The sequence below is a fragment of the Pezoporus occidentalis genome, unplaced genomic scaffold (assembly GCF_034315485.1).
Source record: "Pezoporus occidentalis ecotype Australia unplaced genomic scaffold, CSIRO_AGI_Poc_V1 ctg11, whole genome shotgun sequence".
NCBI lineage: Eukaryota > Metazoa > Chordata > Aves > Psittaciformes > Psittacidae > Pezoporus > Pezoporus occidentalis.
In genome coordinates, this window is record NW_026912886.1 from 3,607,026 (window position 1) to 3,626,000 (window position 18,975).

General features: G+C 40.0%; 1 protein-coding gene across 3 annotated transcripts in view; it reads left to right on the top strand.

Moving 5' to 3' along the window:
- ALDH1A2 (aldehyde dehydrogenase 1 family member A2) overlaps positions 1 to 18,975 on the top strand; it is a 55,998-nt gene that overhangs the window by 12,876 nt on the left and 24,147 nt on the right. For all 3 annotated transcript variants that reach the window (XM_062627452.1, XM_062627460.1, XM_062627443.1), the window contains exons 2-4: positions 13,149 to 13,253; positions 13,429 to 13,569; positions 15,171 to 15,300. In XM_062627452.1, the coding sequence (XP_062483436.1) occupies positions 13,495 to 13,569; positions 15,171 to 15,300 (205 nt within the window). In that variant the 5' untranslated portion in view covers positions 13,149 to 13,253; positions 13,429 to 13,494. The remainder of the gene's footprint in view (positions 1 to 13,148; positions 13,254 to 13,428; positions 13,570 to 15,170; positions 15,301 to 18,975) is intronic.

The window sequence follows — 18,975 nt, forward strand, 5'->3', positions numbered from 1 at the left end:
GTTTTGAGGATGTCTGGCTAAGCCTTCACCCCCTTTTCCATCACTGCTTGCTGTTTTGATGGTCTTCCTCTTTTTGTCCTTATCACACTTTCATTTTCACAGCTACTTAATGGTCTCTTCTCTCTTTTGTGATGGCTATGTGATGCTCTTTTGCTGGAGATGAGCATCAAGCTCTGCTTTTTCACTTGTCCATCTGAAATTGTGATGCTAAGACTAAATGGGGTAGCTGTGCTGATGATGACAGTCTTGGTGGTCCAACCCTTTGACAGAGACTTTAAAATCCATTTGCTACATTACTAAAGATGTTTTTAGCTAGCGTCACTCAACTTCAAGTGTTAATATTCTGCTCCTTCTATCAAACCTTTTAGCAAGCATTAATTGATTCAGTCTCACTGTAAAACTGGTGACAAGGCTCCTTCACAGATGGGGGAGTTTAAATTTGTGGGAGTGTAACCATGACTAACTCAGACAGTAGGTCAGTGTCAGAGGCAGGATCTTTTGCTAAACCAGCCAGACTACCAGAAGATTAGCCCTCTTTTTCTGTACCTACTATTCTGTGAAATTGAAATACAGATGAATTTCAGAGCCAGTCTACACATGGGTGCATGTCTACAATTTTGTGTGGTATTCATCGCACACTTCTCTGTGTGCTCACCTATACATGCACACAGTGTAGATGAAAAGATCCCTTTCTTTGTGCTCTTCACTCTCCTTGTGCTGCTTTATCATATGTCTCTGCTGTTATTCCCTCAAAAGTCGCCTGGGAGGCAGTGCCCTCCTTGCTGGAAGATTTGCACGGTGAGTTCAAATGCAGCTGGAGCCTGCGGTGTTGCTCCCCTCGGTATGTTTCTGATAGGAGGAGTTTTTCCATTGGTGCAATGCAGTGATGGTATTGGAAGTCCTGGTTGTTGTCTCTGTTACTATTTCTATTCACTTTTCAAAGGCTCTGATTTAGTAAGGCGCTCTAACGTAGAGAAGGCCTTCCTATTTAGATGACAACCAGGAACCCAGTGCAGAACATGCCCAGTGACTGGTGCAGCACAGCTCTTCCTCCCATCAGCCAAGACAGTTTGGATTCTCGGTGAACCACAGATGTGTTCATGCTCTTGCTCTCTGTCTCAGTTTATTTCTGTCTTTGAGGGAGCAACAGGACAAATCCTTGATAACTTATTTCCTGCTTAGAAGCCTTTACCTGCTTTCCTAGAGTGGTTCCTTGTGACCGGGAACCTTTGTAGTCAGCTCTTCCAGCTGTTTGCCTAAATGGTCTTCAGGGAGACTAAAAGCAGTGAACCTGGAATAACAACATTTGACTTCAGCTAGGTCCCATGAGAATTTAGTTATTACTTAATGGATTGAATTGGCGACATACCTTATACCGGATAACTGCCAGAGGTTGCATGAAATTAACCTTCACAAATGGCTAGTTATTGGTATACTCCTCGCAGAAAGCTGGGCATTGGGTGACATATGTTCTCTGTAATTAATATTGGGTTTTATACCTTTACGTGCCAATAGTATTTGCAATGTCTGGGTGAAAAATCTCTCAGATTGAAGTCTCAATGGTGATTTTAGCCATTTAGTGATCATGTGTCATTGTGTTCAGTACACTGAGCATAAATCCTGTCTTGTAAACAGCAGGGAGACTAATGAGGTTTGCCCACATTCTGGTATCATTACAAGGGGTTCCAGCAGAGAAAAAGGGAATTTGGTTAGAAAGGGGAAAAGAAACATGAATTTTAAAGGAAAGTTGGGGGGGAAGAGGGGGAGTAAGTGGATCCCAGGACTTGCATATATGAGCATTTGGTTTTTAAGGAAGGTTTTTTTTATTGACAAGACTTATAACCTCCTTTGCTTATTTAAGGAAATCTCTGTATAGTTACATTTTGGTTTTGCCTTAGTCCATGTTTTTAGTGCTACACGTTTGGCAGAAGTTGAGGGTCATGTTTTTAATTTACACACTCAAAAGTTACTAGTCTGCTTCTGTTTAAAGGTAAATAGAAGAGTTCATTTTTCATGCAGGCCCACATCTCTCTACAGAATAGCTTGCCAGTCCTATAAAAATGCTCAACTCTATTAAATATTGGCATTATTTTGCCGTTTTATTTGCTTGGGACTGTAATCAGCCCTTGCAAGAACACTTCACATCCAATTTTAGTCTTAGCACCACAGTGTACTTCGGGGTGTAAATTTGTCAGGTATCCAAGCACAGCAGGATACTTAGCTTAAGCTCAGTTCTCCCCAATCAGCCTTATGAATAATAAAAAGTGGAATGACCCATTCCAGTTTTATATATGTAAAGGCAATGGCTTATCAACAGAAAGAACTGCAGAAGTCAGAACTGAACTCTGAGGAAAGGAAATCCAGCTAAAGGTTTCCTCTCCAGAAGAATATTCTGAAGTAAATAAATCAGTGTTTCCCAGGGCTTTTTACTGAAAAGAAGTTCCAGCCTGAGAGATTTCATTGCAGCATTGAAAGAGAGGAGAGGTTTTGGGCTCCTTTGCATCTTCTTGAAGAGCAAAAAGGGTTTATAAATCAGACTTCTGGGGATTGTTATCTCACAGCTTCTTCTAACAAACACAACAATTTGTTTTAAAGGCTTTCACCACAGATGTCATAAGTGGTAATCCCTATGTTGTAAGTGGGTACTTAATGTGATTTAACTTAATGCTGATGATGCAAAGCTATTCTCTCCCAAAGCCCATTAAGAACATCCAATTTTCTGGTAGACTAACACTCCTGCTTACTATCGTAGAGATAAGTGACTGTTTAACCAGAACAATAGGAATAGTTTCAAAGCAAGGCTGCAAAACTGAGTTGCCACAAAACCCCATCTCTGTGAAAATTCAGACTTTGAATGAAAATCCAGTCACAAACTGGATTTTTTTTAAATTATTTTTTAGGGGTAGTTTGAATTTCTGCATGTACAAATATGTACATAACAGGCACTTTCAGTCACCTTAATAAGCATATTGGTGAATATAATTTATGATATTAGTAAGCATGCTCTAGGTAGAAAAGGGCCTAGTGCAAGCTATTTATGTAAATGAAATAAGCTGAAAAATACTGAGTTTTATTCCACATCACCTGAAGTGCAGATAATTCTAAGAGTTTATCCAACATAATGCTTCTCATACTGCATGCTTATGTATTTGTTTGATTTCTTGTGGATTCTGTACATGTAGAATGATGGGAAAAGAAATGTCAGTGGCATCATTTAGCAAAACATGCTAAGAGTAGTATTTGAAGATATTAAGAATGCAAAGCAGAAGTTAGGGCAAACTTTCCAGGAGCCTAAGGCTGCTCGCTTGTGTCCAATATAGAGTTAGCACTTTGCAGGTCAGTGGCTCTGCTATTTGTCTCTGACCTAAAAGATCTGGAGTTCTTCACATCAAAACCAAGTCTTGCTGAGCTGAGATCAAACGTGTTAAGGTAAGGCTCTTGCCAGTGATTTATCGTGCCAGGGAGGGTGATCAGGCCATAAGGGGCCACTGCAAATGAAGCTGACATTCCAGCAATTTCTCATGTGTAGTTACAAAGTAATTTTCTCAGACAGAGCTTTTAAGGCAAAATAGATTTGTCCGTTGTATTTTTCTGTGTTGCCTACCTCTGAAACCTTAGTAGTATTTACTTATGCAGCATAGCTAATTTCTAAGTAATGCCTTGCTCATTGGTGCTAAACATTTAAAATGGCAGTTACCTACGAGTGATGATCTGCTAGATACTTTTAAATGGCAGAACATGTACAAATAAATAGATCACGCTGTTTTATGTCACGCATAGTGAGCACACAGATTTGCAATGCTCGAACAATGCAAAACACAGGAAAACTATACAGAGCAAGACTGGTTTTGTTTGTGCAAACCCCTCCTCATTCCCCTCGTTTCAAACGAGTGGAAGGGTTTCCAGGATCAAGTTCTTACCAGCCACAACTTCATTAAAGGCAGTGACAGCCCAATAATTGATTCTGTAAACAAATACTCCCTCCTCTGCACTCCTGAGGGATGGATTTTTAGAAATCTTTCATTATTTCTTCTTTTAAGTTGCAGTGACATCAAGGATCATAAAAAAACTTCATGAAAAAGCACTGCCATCCTTACCCAAATCATTCGGTGATGGCTTTTCTTTGTCATTAATGGCAATGTAGAACGTACTTAATCTTTAATCATTGTGGCTTCAGACACAATGTTTTCTGGTGCAGTTAAGCAAGACAGTAAATGTTCTTCTCCAGCAATTAAAGAGAGTCCCACAAGTGAAAGGATAAGTAAAGCTTAGGAGCTTAGTTCCTTAGGAATACATGAAATATTACCCAAGCTATGGGAAAGGGTTATTGCTCCTGTATTGTGCTACTAACAGCAGATAAATTCTTCATTAACTAAAAAAAGGTAGAAGTTACTTTGAGGAAAGCTTTTATGTGCTGTAAGTGAAGTTTCTTCCCACAGGTTTAATAAGGCAGCCAAAAGGAGTAAAATGTTTGTGGCGGGTATAGTTCAACAGGCAATACAATGTGAAGTTTCTTCTCTTTAGATTAATTTTCTTGAACAACCAGAAATAAATTTAATCCCTTTAATGAGACTGAATAAAATAACGGATGCTGTATCAGCATGTGGCACAGTGAGAAACTGAAATCGAAAAGGGTATCATCACAGTTTGGCAGCCTGGGTTTTGTGCAGGAAATATTTTGGGGGCTGGGGGAGGGAAGTAAGCATGCTACTGCATGTTGTTAAGATTTATTTAATCTTCTTAACTAATTACTCACACTTCCTAATTCAAAATCATACAAACAAAAACGTTTAGATAAGATGGGAGTTTTTTCAAATGGGTGCCCCCTACAGCTTAGAAAATAAACAGGACAGGTTTCCCTGTCTGATGTGCTGCCATTTGCAAAAGAACAGACCCAGCTCCCAGAAAGACAGAAGACTAATTAAGACAGGAAGACAGGCAGGTCAAACATTTGGTGTGAGGGATTTGGGACATAGGGGAGAAAAAGTCATGTTACATTCCACTTTCACAGCAGACTGACAGAAGGTTTCAAGCCCTTTCTCTGATTCCATTTGCTGCTCAGGGACCCTGGATTCCCCCAGCTTTTCCTCCCAGGCGAACCATTTCCCAGACCTCCAGCAGCTCTGAGCTGGCTCAGCGGGGGCTCACTCTATCTGCCTTTAAAAAGCACCCAAACAAGGTGCCTAGATGAATGAGCCGGACAAGCCCTTACAGGGAGAGGGTGACTGAGCACGCTGGAGGTGGTGGGTCCTGTCCTGAGGGGGGTACTGCTCCTTCTCCCACCCCACCGGGACTGGGAAGAGTCTGAGCTCTGCATTAGATGCCGCTGTTAGGTGCTAGATTCTCCTACAGCTTATGTCTGTCACGCTGAAGTCTGGCTTCATTTGCACATGCTGAAATGTCACTGAGATCTTGATGTAGTCACCTATTTTAAATACTTGGCTTCTGATCCAAAGTCCACTGATGTCAAGGACTGTTTCTGATTTCAGTAGTCTTGGCACAAGCCTTGCTACTTGGAAGTTGCATCCAGAGAAGCTGAACACTCCAGTCTTCTCATCCAGACGTGTACCCTTGGCACAGGACTCAAGTTGCGTAAACTCAGTTCTACTAGATTTCAACGTACTGCTGTGCTGACAGCAAACCAGAGCAGCCTCATTCACTGCTTGTGCATTTTATTTCCAATTCCACTTCTTTATCCTCCTGCTGTAGTATGCTTGTAAATGTTCAGAATTCTCCAATCCTCTGAGTACAGGTTGAAGTTTGGACTCTAGATTTCTTAAGTGAACTTTCAAGCTTTGGTTTGTGAAGGAAATCCCCATTTATGACAGACCATATCTAAAAGCTATGGTATTATCTTCCGGGCTCTGAGGTCAACATTTGAGGTCCAAATGAATTAAAACCCAAACACCCCCAAACACAGCTTTAGAAAAGGGCTCTTCCTTTTCAAATCTTTGGGGTTCTTTTGGCAGATGGGGGAGGTGTGTGGTGAGGAGAGGGAAGGGGTCAGGACATCCCCCCAGCAGCCAAAGAAGAAAACTAAAAACCAGCATGTTCTGGGGTTGTTTGGCCCTCACAGACCTCACAGCCTCTAGAGCAGGTGTCAGGTTTCCAGCAAAACAGTTTTGTCCCCCAGTACAAACACCCCTCTGTTGGCTGTTGCCCCTGCTTTCTTTTCATGTGCTGGGCCCCAACTCAGCTCCCACTGAAACCAGTTGGATTTTTCCTTTCATTTTCCTTGGGGTGGGATTGGACCTCTAGTGGCTGAAAACCAGCTCCATCTGCAGCAGCTTGCTTGCTCAGTACAGCATTACTCATGTACGGGTGGTTCACTGTTAACTCTTAAAACAATTACATTTCCTCCACAGTTGAAAGGCATCTTATTACAAGAACCAGAATGTGGGTAACTTCAGCAGGACTAATGCTGCTCTGTGGTAACTATAATGAAGGACATGATAACCATTTCTCCTTGCATGCTCGAGCCAGCCTGCTCTGATTTATGTAGGTGCATTGTTTGCAAGTGATGCAGTCACTGGCACTGCCCAGTGAGAAGCAGGAGAAACATCTTCCGCACTGAGATGTCTGGGGAGGTTGGCATCAAAGTCTGTGGCCCATTACTCATGACTTGTGAACTGCAAGCAATGAGCAGTAACTCTTGCTGTTCACCTGAACAATCCCCTTCTTAAAATAAAACCAAACAGCACTGCTGATGAATCGCTGGCCAGTCAGCAGTCAGTCTGCTGCGGTTGCCTTTTACTTTCATAATGCCTAGATATAAACCAGGTTTTTCACTGATTCCATAGCCAGCTGTTGGTTTCTAGTCACTCCCAGGAGTGCCCTACTACACGCTCTGGCTAGAATGTGAGATTTGTTGTATCAAGACAGCCATAAAAGTGAAGGAAAACAAAGCTTGAGAAAATAAACAAGCTGCACCTCTGATTGGCAATCCCATCTACTTCATTCCCTTACAATCGCACTAATCATTAGGACTTTTGAAATATTTCCAGAGGAGAGGAAATGAAGTTGCCGAGATGGGAAAGGATATGAAATTTCCTGACCAGACTGAGGCACAGGTGCCCGGTATCTGTGATGTTATGCAGTATTTACCAAGGGAAATCGTGCTGCTGGATTTTTTGCATGCCTCTAAAATTGTTGCTTGTCCCCCGCACCAAAAAAAGTGTCATTATGTGTTTCTTAATGCCTCCAGCTCTGAGAAGATGCTGAGGGCTGAACAGCTGTGATTCTTTTATAAACTACTTTGGCATCTGATGCCCCCTCCCCCATCCTTGTAGATTTAATGTCAAAAGCTCTCTAAGGAGAAAGTCACATATGAAAAAAAGATCTTTGATGGAATGAAACTATAACCAGCTACTAAATCAATTGAGTTAGGAAATTCCTATTCCTTCCTCCATTCATCCAGAACCAAATCTCCTGTGGAAAGCCATTATTATTTGGATGTTAAAATCCTCTTCCTGTACCAAAAAAACATTCGTGTAGCTGCAACAGCACAAAAACCTTGTTTACTAAATCCATGGGAAAATAATTCCACCTCCAAAGAGCTGAGCACGAGGCCACTGTCTGTCCTGCGGCCCAAGTTCCTACTTGGACAGCTGGGGAGCCTGAAGAGAACGGCTCATGACATCACCACGAGGCAGTATCGAATTTAGAATGTAGATCATCGTTTCACTCACACATCATCTGAGAACATTTTCGAGAAAGGAAATGAAACGTTACATTGTTACCACCTGTGTTGATTGCTTTTACCAGTTACAGGAGCACAGATTACTTTTTTCGGTATGTTTTAAGGGAGGACAATATAAACTGAGGCAGTGCGCAGGCAGGAAGCCCCAGTGAGGGAAAAATCAGTGCCATTTTCCAAGTCCAGGGCTACCCCCTGGGTGAATATCAGTGGCAGTCTGCAGTGCCATGAAACCAAATCTCATTCAAGAGCTGCAAAGGAGGTATAAGTTCTGTGCTCCATTTTAGTTGATTAATTAAATCAGTTGGTAGTTGTTTAGTACTTCCTCAGAGATAATGAGTGATGAAAACACAAAATCCTACCCATTTTCTCCCTATTCTAAGTTTTGCTACTACTGCATTGCAGATTAGATTCAGACTGGTTTTGTATACTCTTTGAACACTTATCACTCCTATTACCTGTATGGTTTGAAATGAACATGAAGTTGCTAATTATTATTAAGCCAACTGGGACAGATGGCTATTTAAACAAGATACTGTAGTTGTTTATTTGCAAAGCTTAATTTGCTTTGCTTTATGCTAAAAACATTTACTCTTGGCTTGGTTTCAAAACTGGGCATCCAAAAATGCTATTGAACTCAGTGCATAATGCTTTTGAAATGCAGATCTTATGCAAAATGCAGTATATGATTTCCTTCCAACTACATGTCAGTAGGACCTCAAGGTAACTTGAATTTTTACATGGTAACTTTGAATTTTTCTTTTGCTTTGCATACTTTTTGTGTGATGCAGTATCTCAAAGGCTCTCAACACTCCTGTGCCCTGTAGGATGGGTCAGATTGCTTCCTTGATTAGTCATATGGAACTCAGTTACAACAGCAGTTGTATGTAATAGACCATGGGCAGAATTTGAACCTAGCAAATACATGGTGGGAGCATTTTCTTGCAACATTCTATGAAAAGGTCTGTGAGAACAAGTGTGTGTGAGGAAGAGGCTACTGTCAGTGCCAGAGGGATGTGCCTGTATTTTTAAGAAAATGCCATGCCCTCTCCATCTTTCACTTGGGAAAGGAGCAGAAATTATCAAGACACCTTTAGGTTAGGATCTCATGGGAATGATGACACTTAAGGGCACGTTCACAGGGGCAACCAGGAGCTTCCAACCATACCTGCTATGTGGTAAAGCCTGGTTGGAACTTCCCATCCTGCACACATACACACCTCACTCACCCACTGCCTTAGCTGCTGCCCTGTTCTGCCTGTTGCCTTAGGCAGCATTGCTGGGGAACAAAGAGTATCTCATTTCCTGCTTAGACCACTGTACACCAACTACAGTCAGATTCCTCACTTACAAGAGGCATTCTGTGTTTTGGCAGTTGGGTTTGCACTTGGCCAAATCACTGTACTGACAGGGACACCAGGAAGGTTTGCCTTCTCTCTTCCTGCTCTGACATTACTGCAGTTATTGGCTCTACTGAGAGTAGATGGCAAACTAAATGTTCATATGCTCCAGAATTTTTCAAGTGTTCCCTTCTTCTTTCCATTTTGACACAGTTTTGTTGACAGCACCCAACTGGCCAGATTATTTAACTGCTCACAATACCACATAACAAATACATGGCATACAATATACTTTTCCTTACTGCAAATCACAAAAGGTAACATTAGGACTCAAACAAAAACAAATTACCTCAGTAACTCCTGGAAAACTCGAGTGGTTAATCAGTTACCTTTTATTTACATATATATGCTTAATGCTGAATTAAGCTGTAAAAACCAAAGGCTGATTTATAGCCCCAGTCAGCCTTAATTAACATTGATTCCAGGGGAATAGTAAATGTGAATAGCCTTTGCAATTGAGGTTGAACAATGAACTCACTGGGTGTTGTCCAATTTGTAGCATGATTTACATGGAAGCAAGCCCTTCTTTTTTAATAGGGTTACCCCTTTTTCATGTGTTGTTTAGGTTGGGTTATATATAATCCATAGATAGGAAGATTTGCTGTCAAATATTCTCCCTGATTTAGAGGTAGCCTTTACCATGGTCACTATAAATAAGGCAGAAAAAAACCCAATTTGAGGCTTTGCAGGGATTCCTTGTTCTTGCAATGTGTCATCACTTGTCCATTCCATGGCATATTTACGAAGTGGCCATAATGAAAGTCAGATTAAATGTACAGGATATATACATTTAATCAACAGCCATTGGAGTCAGTAGTGCTGGAAGAGTTATAAAAGCCCCTGTGAATGCAAATTTATTGCAAAAGAATCTGCGTCTTGGTGGTAGGAATATCTGCTGAATGGTACTACCTGACACAGAACACCTAAAACTTTCAAAAGTGAATTATTTAAGTGTAAGGTTTTGCTTGTAAAGCCGCCAGCTGCTGGATTTCAAGACTTGAAACCGTTCCAAAACATGGGACTAGGTACTTTATTTGTGCACTGGAGTAAATACTCTGATTTTACTGCCAATTTAAATGTGCTCAGTTTACAGTAATGAGCTTGTATAGGCAATACCTTGTTTATAGAAAGTGGAACAGGAAGAAACTAACATTAACCATTAACAGTAGCAATTTTTCTTGCCTTCAACTCTAGCTTTATGCCAAATAGATTCTTCCCATGTCCTATCTGAAATACCTGTTACTGTTCTTTTTCTAGATCTGGGGGATAAATGCAGTGTTTGATAAAATAATACACTTTGTAGTTCCAGTCAACTTGAATTGCAACACTCTTTGTAATTCCGAGGCATTATTTTAGTCCTATGGTCAAATGTATTTTTAGAACAAACACATCCTGTGTATTAGCAAGCCTGATGATAGGTGTTCATCCCAGCAGAATGTAGTTAACATTTTAAAATCTTTTTTAAAAAGAACAGACCACTTCTATAAGGGAAGAGTACTCAATTGCAGTTGCTACCACTTCTCAATTTCTTATTATATTCTTATATATAAACCTGGTTTATTCTTTCAAGACAGATCACACAAGGAACCTATGTCTTTATGTACATACTGTAACCTAAAACAAACATCCTTACATCCCCTCTGGCCATCTGCTTCTGAAGCTTTTCTCCCTTTCCCTCCCTCAGCACACCCACGCATGCTCTGGGCCTGGAGTTAACTTCACCAAAAGCATGACACTAAAATCCTTCCACAGAGGTCAAAGATCTCAGAGTTTCCTGGTTTCACTTACAGTTTAAAAAGTGACAATGATACACTAGAGGATTTTGGCTTATGGTATTAGTCACTAGAAATCACACTGGTGATTCTTTCTTTATTTTACTCTGGCTGGGTTAGTTCCAGAATGTCCTGATGGGGACCAGTACTTTGGTTTGCAGAGCAGTATAATCACTGAGCAGGAAGATACCACCCACGGACCTTACCGTCCAAGAACATGAACAGGTTCAAGATAAATACAGTGTACAAAGAAAGTGATAGATGGGTAATGGTGTGGAAGGTCCTGGGTGCAGCTACCTCTGAAAACCAAAACAAAAGGAGAGGAGCAGGGGTAAAGAAAGGACAGACTCTGAATGGATGGAAGGGCACACAGCAAAGTGGCTGAGGCTAGAGGCACAGGAAAGATGAGGAAATACAACAGAAACAACCATAAAAGTAAAAGCATATGTAATTGTTGGCTCTGTGCACAACTGTTACATTGCCAGGCTCTTTTCTAGGCAGGCACAGGTTCCTTCTGCCCATGTCCTGACAGCTGGACATGAGTCAGCTCTGAACCGGAAGCTGTATCACTGCAGTTAGTGTGGCACTCAGCCTGAGCTAATAAGCCCTACTGAGAAGAACACAGCTACATGACTTCTATTTGGCTTGGAGAGTAGGTTGAGCAAGCCCATGTCTGATAACAGAAAAATCTATAGACCCATCTTTGCCTTCACATGCAAATTGTGTGCAATTTCTTTGCTTTCTTTAAAATACAGAGGCATTTTAAAGTGTTCTCACCATGGTCTTGTCTTTTACTGTCACTTCATACCCTTTGGTGTTGCAACTGTTCATCTTGAGCTTTCTGACTGTATTTTCTCTTGGCTGCTTTTTTTGCTCCATTAGCTGGGGGGGTTCCCAGTTCAGTTTCTCTTCATCATGACTAGCTGTCTACTTGTTTCCTTCTTTCCTTGCAGGTATGTTAAAGCTTTGGTGATCCTCTTTCCTTAAATACCCAGCATGTGATGTTTAGTCTGCCTGATCAATGGGACAGTTTTTTGTCCCAGCATTGATGGTAGTTTTGTGGGGAAATTGGACCAATATTTAATTTGTTCCTTAGCCATGATCTAAAAAGATAGGTCAGTTTCTATAACCTGAGTATCTCTGACTGGAACTGAGTCTCCTGAATCTTTCAAAGGGTTTCCCTTTGCTTTCAACTCATCCACGCTCACAGGATCTGTATGGGGCATGGGACTTTGCTTTGCTTTAGCCAGAAAAAGGTTCCTGTCTCTGTAAGTACAATGTAATCCCTCATGCAAAACAGGGTGGTGAACATTCTTTCTATCTAGGGATAGATAGAAAGATATGGATAGAAATTCACTCCTGCCTCCAGTGAAGTCAGTGGTAAAATTCCCATGCATTTCAATGAGGCCAGAACCTCCCCTTACACATTTAAGAGTGTATTTCATGGGATACAATGAAAGAATATTGATACCTCAACTCCAAGGAATCTGTATGGTGCCTGGACTTTTTGAACACTTTAGTTCTTAGAAAGATTTCAAGGACAGAAAAAGTCTGAATACCTGGAAAACCTTTCACTCAGCCATTTCCTGGGGTGACCTTTTTCATGTTTGCTAATAAATAATTGCATCCTGTTCCTGAAAGTCATTCAGAAGAAAATAGCTGGCACATATGCAGCTACCAGTAAAAAAATCTACTTTAAATAAACTCATTACCTCTCTTAAGACAGCTCTTGTCAGCACCATTAAAATTCAAATTTAGCTTGCCCATGACAACAGAGAGTGAATTTAACAATTTCCATTGTTCCAAGCAGATAAACAAGTTAATTCTGTGCTGCAAGCCATCACTGTAGCCATAATCAACTGATTGTGTATTGAGGAACTGTGATGTTTGAGATTATTCAGTCTTGACTGGGTTGTATCAGTGACCAAATGTTTACTTACTGAGCTGAGTGATTACTCCAAATCCTTGTCTTGTCTCCAGCAGTTTCAAGGCTGTTTCTCTGATATAGGTAGTTCTATTTTGAGTTTGTATGTTAGAGTTTTTGAAGCAAATTTGAATGGCAACCATGTTAATTAGAGTTTGATATTTCTTCTATAGTGATACTGCCACAGAATACAAAAAAAAAAAATCACCTTTAGCCTGAACTCTTGAACACTGTAATTTTCACAGGCATAAATAAGTTTCAACTCTTGTGTTAGAATCTGCATTTTTTCCCCAGGAGTTGTTAAACACTTCTGTTTGTGCATGCAGGAGAGCTGATGGCTTTTCTTCCTTTTCTAGATTTTCATCAATAATGAGTGGCAAAATTCTGAGAGTGGGAGAATATTCCCGGTATATAATCCAGCCACAGGAGAGCAGATCTGTGAGATCCAGGAAGCTGACAAGGTAATGCATCCCGTGAATGGGCAGACATGTATAAATGGATCAAAGCAACAGGTCCAGAATAGCACTGTTGGACAGTATTAATCACGATTCCAAAACCCATCATGTGATCAAGCAAATTTTGTGAGCCTTTTACTGTTTCTTACCTCAATGCCTTTGTTTTTTTTCTTCTTAACAGGTTGATACAGACAAAGCAGTGAGGGCAGCTCGCCTTGCTTTTTCTCTCGGTTCAGTCTGGAGGAGAATGGATGCATCAGAAAGAGGCCATCTTTTGGATAAGCTAGCAGACTTGGTTGAAAGAGACAGGGCAGTTCTTGCTGTAAGTGCACATGAAAAACAACAGCCCAGTCACCTGTCAGTTTTATCTTCTGAGAGCAACTAGTTCATAAATGTATTAATGTGAATTGTATTTGAAAACTACACTCAGCTTGATGGCTAAGATGGCTGTCTACTTAAGACCTGATGCAAAGCTCATAAAAGTCAACAAGAATCCTACAGTTGACTAAAATGAGCTTTAAATTGGACATCAGACAAACAAATGGGTGTGCACGCATGTGGGTACCTGTCACGCCTGCTTGTAACATCTCTGAGATAAAAAATGGAAGGCTAAGTGATCTGTGCAGGCATTAATGAAATGGCAGGTGAAACACTTACTGACAGTCAACTGGTAACAGCAATACCGCACTATTTCACTCACGTACGAAGCCATCTAAACGGTGGCATTGTTAATGTTGTTTTCCGCATGTCAAGTGCTTTGAACTAAGCTGGTGAACATCTTAATTCCAGCTTTGTCAACACTTAAATCATCTTACCACCAGCATATACTGTAAAATCACCACAGGCAGAAGGAAGTGCACAGCAAATCAAGTTTACTCTGCCTGTCATTCGATTTTTATTTCTAGAGCCAAGTTCTTTACTGAATTGCACTGCAGGCAATGCTATTAATTGCTCTCGGGGATATAAGTCAGTGCAGAATTAGGCTTCCATTCTTCTCTATAGAAACTCATTTGACGGTTGGTGTGTTACACATGGGTGTACTTTACCCGTTCTTAATGATTTCTATTAGACAGCTATTGAGAATGAGTTAAGCTACTCAACATCTTAGGATATTTTATTGGATTATTTTTGCTAAATGATATTAGGAACCCCTAAGAGGATCGCTTATAAGATACTTTCAAAATAGGAATATTAACTTAAAAATAAGGACATTAGCTTGTTAATTTATGAGCTTCCCTAGAGGAGAGTTTGTTTATTTGATGGCAATAAATAAACTGGCTGTACAGTATAGATATCTCAGACCTCAGCAGGAGTCTTGGCAGCCATATAGAGAAAATTTTATATTCACATCAATTATATAAAGAGGGATATGTCCATTCTTCTCTTTATGGATTCAGATCATTCATATAGGGTTACAAGGAGCCCCTTCTCAGCTGTTATCATTAACATAACAGAACTGAGTTTGACAGGCATTTTTATCTTGGCTCGTGATTAAAGCAATCTAGCAATTATATATCTGGACCAAACACAGTGGCTGTTAGGTCCAAAATACACACAAGCACACGTACATGTATATGGATACACACACAAACCCACAAGACAGACACACACACATAAACACACACGCACATGTTCTTAAAATCATAGTCATTCCAGAGTACTCCAGAAAAACCAGATTTACTTTTTTTATGGAAAATGGGTTTGGGTTGTTTTCTTTTCATGTTTGTTTGCAAAAAGCACCAACAAAAGGGATCAGATCATTGTTCTGAACCTTCTGAGTGAAGACTATGCCAAAATATAACTGGTGGGTCTTCATTAAAATCTTTGTTATGATTGAAGAACTGTTAAGATGCTGAATACTTAAGTACAATATTCTAGAAATACTACTGTGCTTATATCTCTTAACTTTTTCTTGTCCTCTAGACTATGGAATCACTGAACAGTGGCAAACCTTTCTTGCAAGCTTTCTATGTAGATCTTCAGGGAGTCATAAAAACCCTGAGGTATTACGCTGGCTGGGCAGACAAAATCCATGGAATGACCATTCCTGTAGGTAAGGGAAATTAAAGCACAGGTATGCACCTAGATGTTCTCATGGCCAAATGACTTAGAATTACAGCTTCTTGAAAGGTGGAAGGGAACCTTGTTTTGGTCTTACAGTGTGTAGTTTGTTGCTGAATCAAATATTTAAAAGTCAGCAAAGGCTGGACTCAATGACCTGCTATTGTGCCCTACATGCACATCCCAAAGAGTGGTTTTTTCTTTTGTGTGTGTCCATCTGAGAAGAAACTATCTCAATAGCTACATTTAAATATTGTTACACTTATAAAAATGGATGCAGTATAACCTGACAGATACCTTGGAACACATGAAAATAGCATTAGCTGTATGTTGAAGAATGGTAGGCTTATATATATATATATATCTACTTTATATATGTATTCTTACTGCCTATACAAATCATTTTACTTGGGACTAACACTGGATACAAATTCATTTATAGTTTGAGTTTGTAACATTACTATAGAGAACTCTGCGTACTTATCAGATATATTTTGTCTTATTTGCTTCTTCCAGTTATTCAGTGGGATATATTTTATGTTGTATGTGTGAGACAAATGTTCATAAGTGCTAGGAAATTTGTTATTCTGCTCTTATTTTTTTTGTTAAAGAGATAAGAAAAAATCCTCACAATTACTTTTATTTAACAAGTCTCTTTGTCCTGCCCCTCCCTCCCAGCTGTTTTACAAATACAGGCTGCATTTCTGTTGTGAACATATTCATTTGCAGTCTGGACTAGATGTACCAAGTGCTGTAATTATGCAAAATGGGACATCAAAGAATGATTTTATGCAGGTGCAGTCTTTAGGATAAATGTGCTCATCTTTTACCTGCATAAAATAAATCTTTGGGAAAGCGGTAAGGGAAATTAACATTTATTCTATGGATTCTTTCTGCCTTTGTGGTGCATCCCGTTCACTGCACATGCATGTTTATTACACTTTACTGAGGGAGACCAGCAAGTAAATGAACTTTGCTGTTGCCCATCTATTTCCATACAATTTCATCATGTAACAGCCCACTAGCTAGGGTATTTGCAGTCCACTAGCTTTGCCTCTGTGCAGCAAAGCACAAAACTGTCAAAGTTAGAAAATCAGGTAAATTAAAAATATGGCCCCAGAATTTTCAGGAAGAAAACAGATCCTGTAACTCTTACTGCAGCATTACTCATCATGGTGTCTCAGTTATTAAAACTATAGTGTGTCATGATGATGTTTATCATCACTGGGAGATTTTCACCAAAGAAATGACAATTTTTCAGGTGTAGACTCTCTTGTAAGGACTCCTGAAGATTTGCACAGTTATTTTGGCTGAGATACAGAAATCATGGTTTTGCTGCTTGCACTTCCCATTTAAACTTGCAGAAATGCAGAGCACCCCATAAGTTAATATATACAGCAAATTTCCTGTTCCCTAATCTCTTTCTCCCTGGTCAGTGAATGCCTTCTCCTCACTCATTAGCCCTGCAGGTACACAGAATTTAAGTCAGTCACCAAAATGCATTGCCAGGTTAAGGAGAGTAAGTATTTTCTGCTTATTTTTGTCTTCAAGTAGTGTATCAGATGAACCCCCTTATTTTTTTTAGTGAAATAGGCTACACGGGGGAGAGGAAGACACATTTTCAGCATGCTTTCCCAAATTCAAGCTTCAGTGCTAACAAATCCAGCTATCAGTAGTGTAGAATCCTAGTCCAGTCGCAGATTTTCAAGGTATCAGTTCTTTCTCCTGGTTTAGTGCTTCTCTGTATGCGTCTAGTTTCGTGCCATAAATTTGTCATTCTCATAAAGCTATTTTAAAGCAAGGTGGGTGTTAAACAATGGGGCTCTTTACATTCATTTACCATCAGCTCATCAAAAGAAACCAAACAAGACAACAAAATCAAACTAAAAATCTGATTTAAATCACCTCTTTCTGTCCAGTGTGCTACTAAATCTGAAACCTTCCAATATTTCATCTGTTTTTGTTGAGGCTTCCTTTTCCTCTAAAATAAAAACAGGCAAGTCATAGACAAGTAGAAGAAGAACAGTGTGTTTTACAGTCACATTCCTTTTGGTCCCAAAGCTGCTGAAGCCTTCAGACTGCCCTTTGCTTGCTCCCATGCATAAAGCCTTGATGATTTAAATTAAAACAGAATGAGGCTAGACTAAAAACTGTTAAAACTAATAAACTGAATGCAAGCAAATACGTATCTTTAAAACAAGCTTCCCCACCCACTTTTTTGCTGTGTTCTGGTACATGAGGCATGTGACTGTATTATGACTGTTATGCAAATAAAATATCTGTGACAGAGACTCCTGATGGAAATCTGACCAGACACATCTGTGGAAGGTATTGCTTGTCCCAGAGTGAGATCCCTGGATAAACAGGGCTTTCTTTCTGATTAAAAAATAAAAATCTTTGGGCCAGGTGCTAAGCAGCTGCAAATTGATCTGGCTCTGTTAATATCAGTGAGGACTGAAGAATGCCAGTTTACATCAGCTGAGAATATTAGAATCAAAAAACACTCTTAAGACACATTGTTAGATTGGGTGTGGGATCAGACTGTCAGATCCCTCTCAGGCAATGTTCTGTCTGGCAGCTAGTAGAAGGATAAGAGCAACAATCATCATCAATAGTATCTTAGAATAAGTGTCATTAGCATAACTTGGATAAAGTAATCTTAAAACTCTAGAACGTTTTAAAAGTCTCCTATTTAATTTCTGTGCGTAAGGGTGCTTTCTATGCTAACTATTCAGAAAAAGTGATTCACTTCATCAACCTTGAGTTATTTTGCCATGGTAACAGCTTATTTTATATTATGGACAAGGAGGCTCTTAAATGCATCTTTGGCCTGCCCAGGGGCATCTGAATCTTCTGAGTAACTTCAAGTTGCATATGTTCACAAAGATATTGTTAGAAAGTAACTGCCAAAATCCCATCTTAACAATAAGTCTGCGGGTGGTGAACTTTGGAAGTAGGTGTCAAAAAAGGGCAGCTGTCTAGAGTCTAGTGGAAGAAAGCAGGGCAAGCAACTCTGCATGGGAAGTGTTGCTCTGTGGAAAGAACTTTCTGCCTACACTTGGTAGAATTAACCACCGCTTGTCTGACTTGGCAAGCAGGTTCAGGTTATCTATAACTTTATGTCATGAAGCATGCAGACATGTGGCAATGATTATGCAGTGACAAACTAAAGTCAGACAGTGCTAACGTAACTGTGTTACTGTTATGGTGTCACCATCCTTCTGGCTGAGAATCCACCTCTCACAGTACTACTGAGTACAATTTGGTATTTTTAGCTGACTCCCCTATGTGCCTCTTGAGCACTTAGTTCTGCCTGTATATACTTTTCTGTACTTTGACTTCTACTTTACTTCTGTCTGGTCTGAGTCGTCTTCCTATGGTCTGTGAACCACTGTTAGCAGCTGTGAAGGATAACCTAGAAAATCTAACTGATCATCTCAGTTCGTGAAACAAGTATTCTCGTCTCCACTGGGAAGTTTTAAAGTATCTAGAGATCAAAGCAGTACCATGACATTTTGTCAATGCAGAACAAACTGACTTACAACTATTTTCCTCCTCTGGCTAGCTGCTCTAGCTCAGGCTTTTATTGAGCAAATACTGTAAACTAGATGTATGTAAATAAGCAAACATGAAAAAAGTTCTCTCTAATCAAATTGAAGATCTGTTT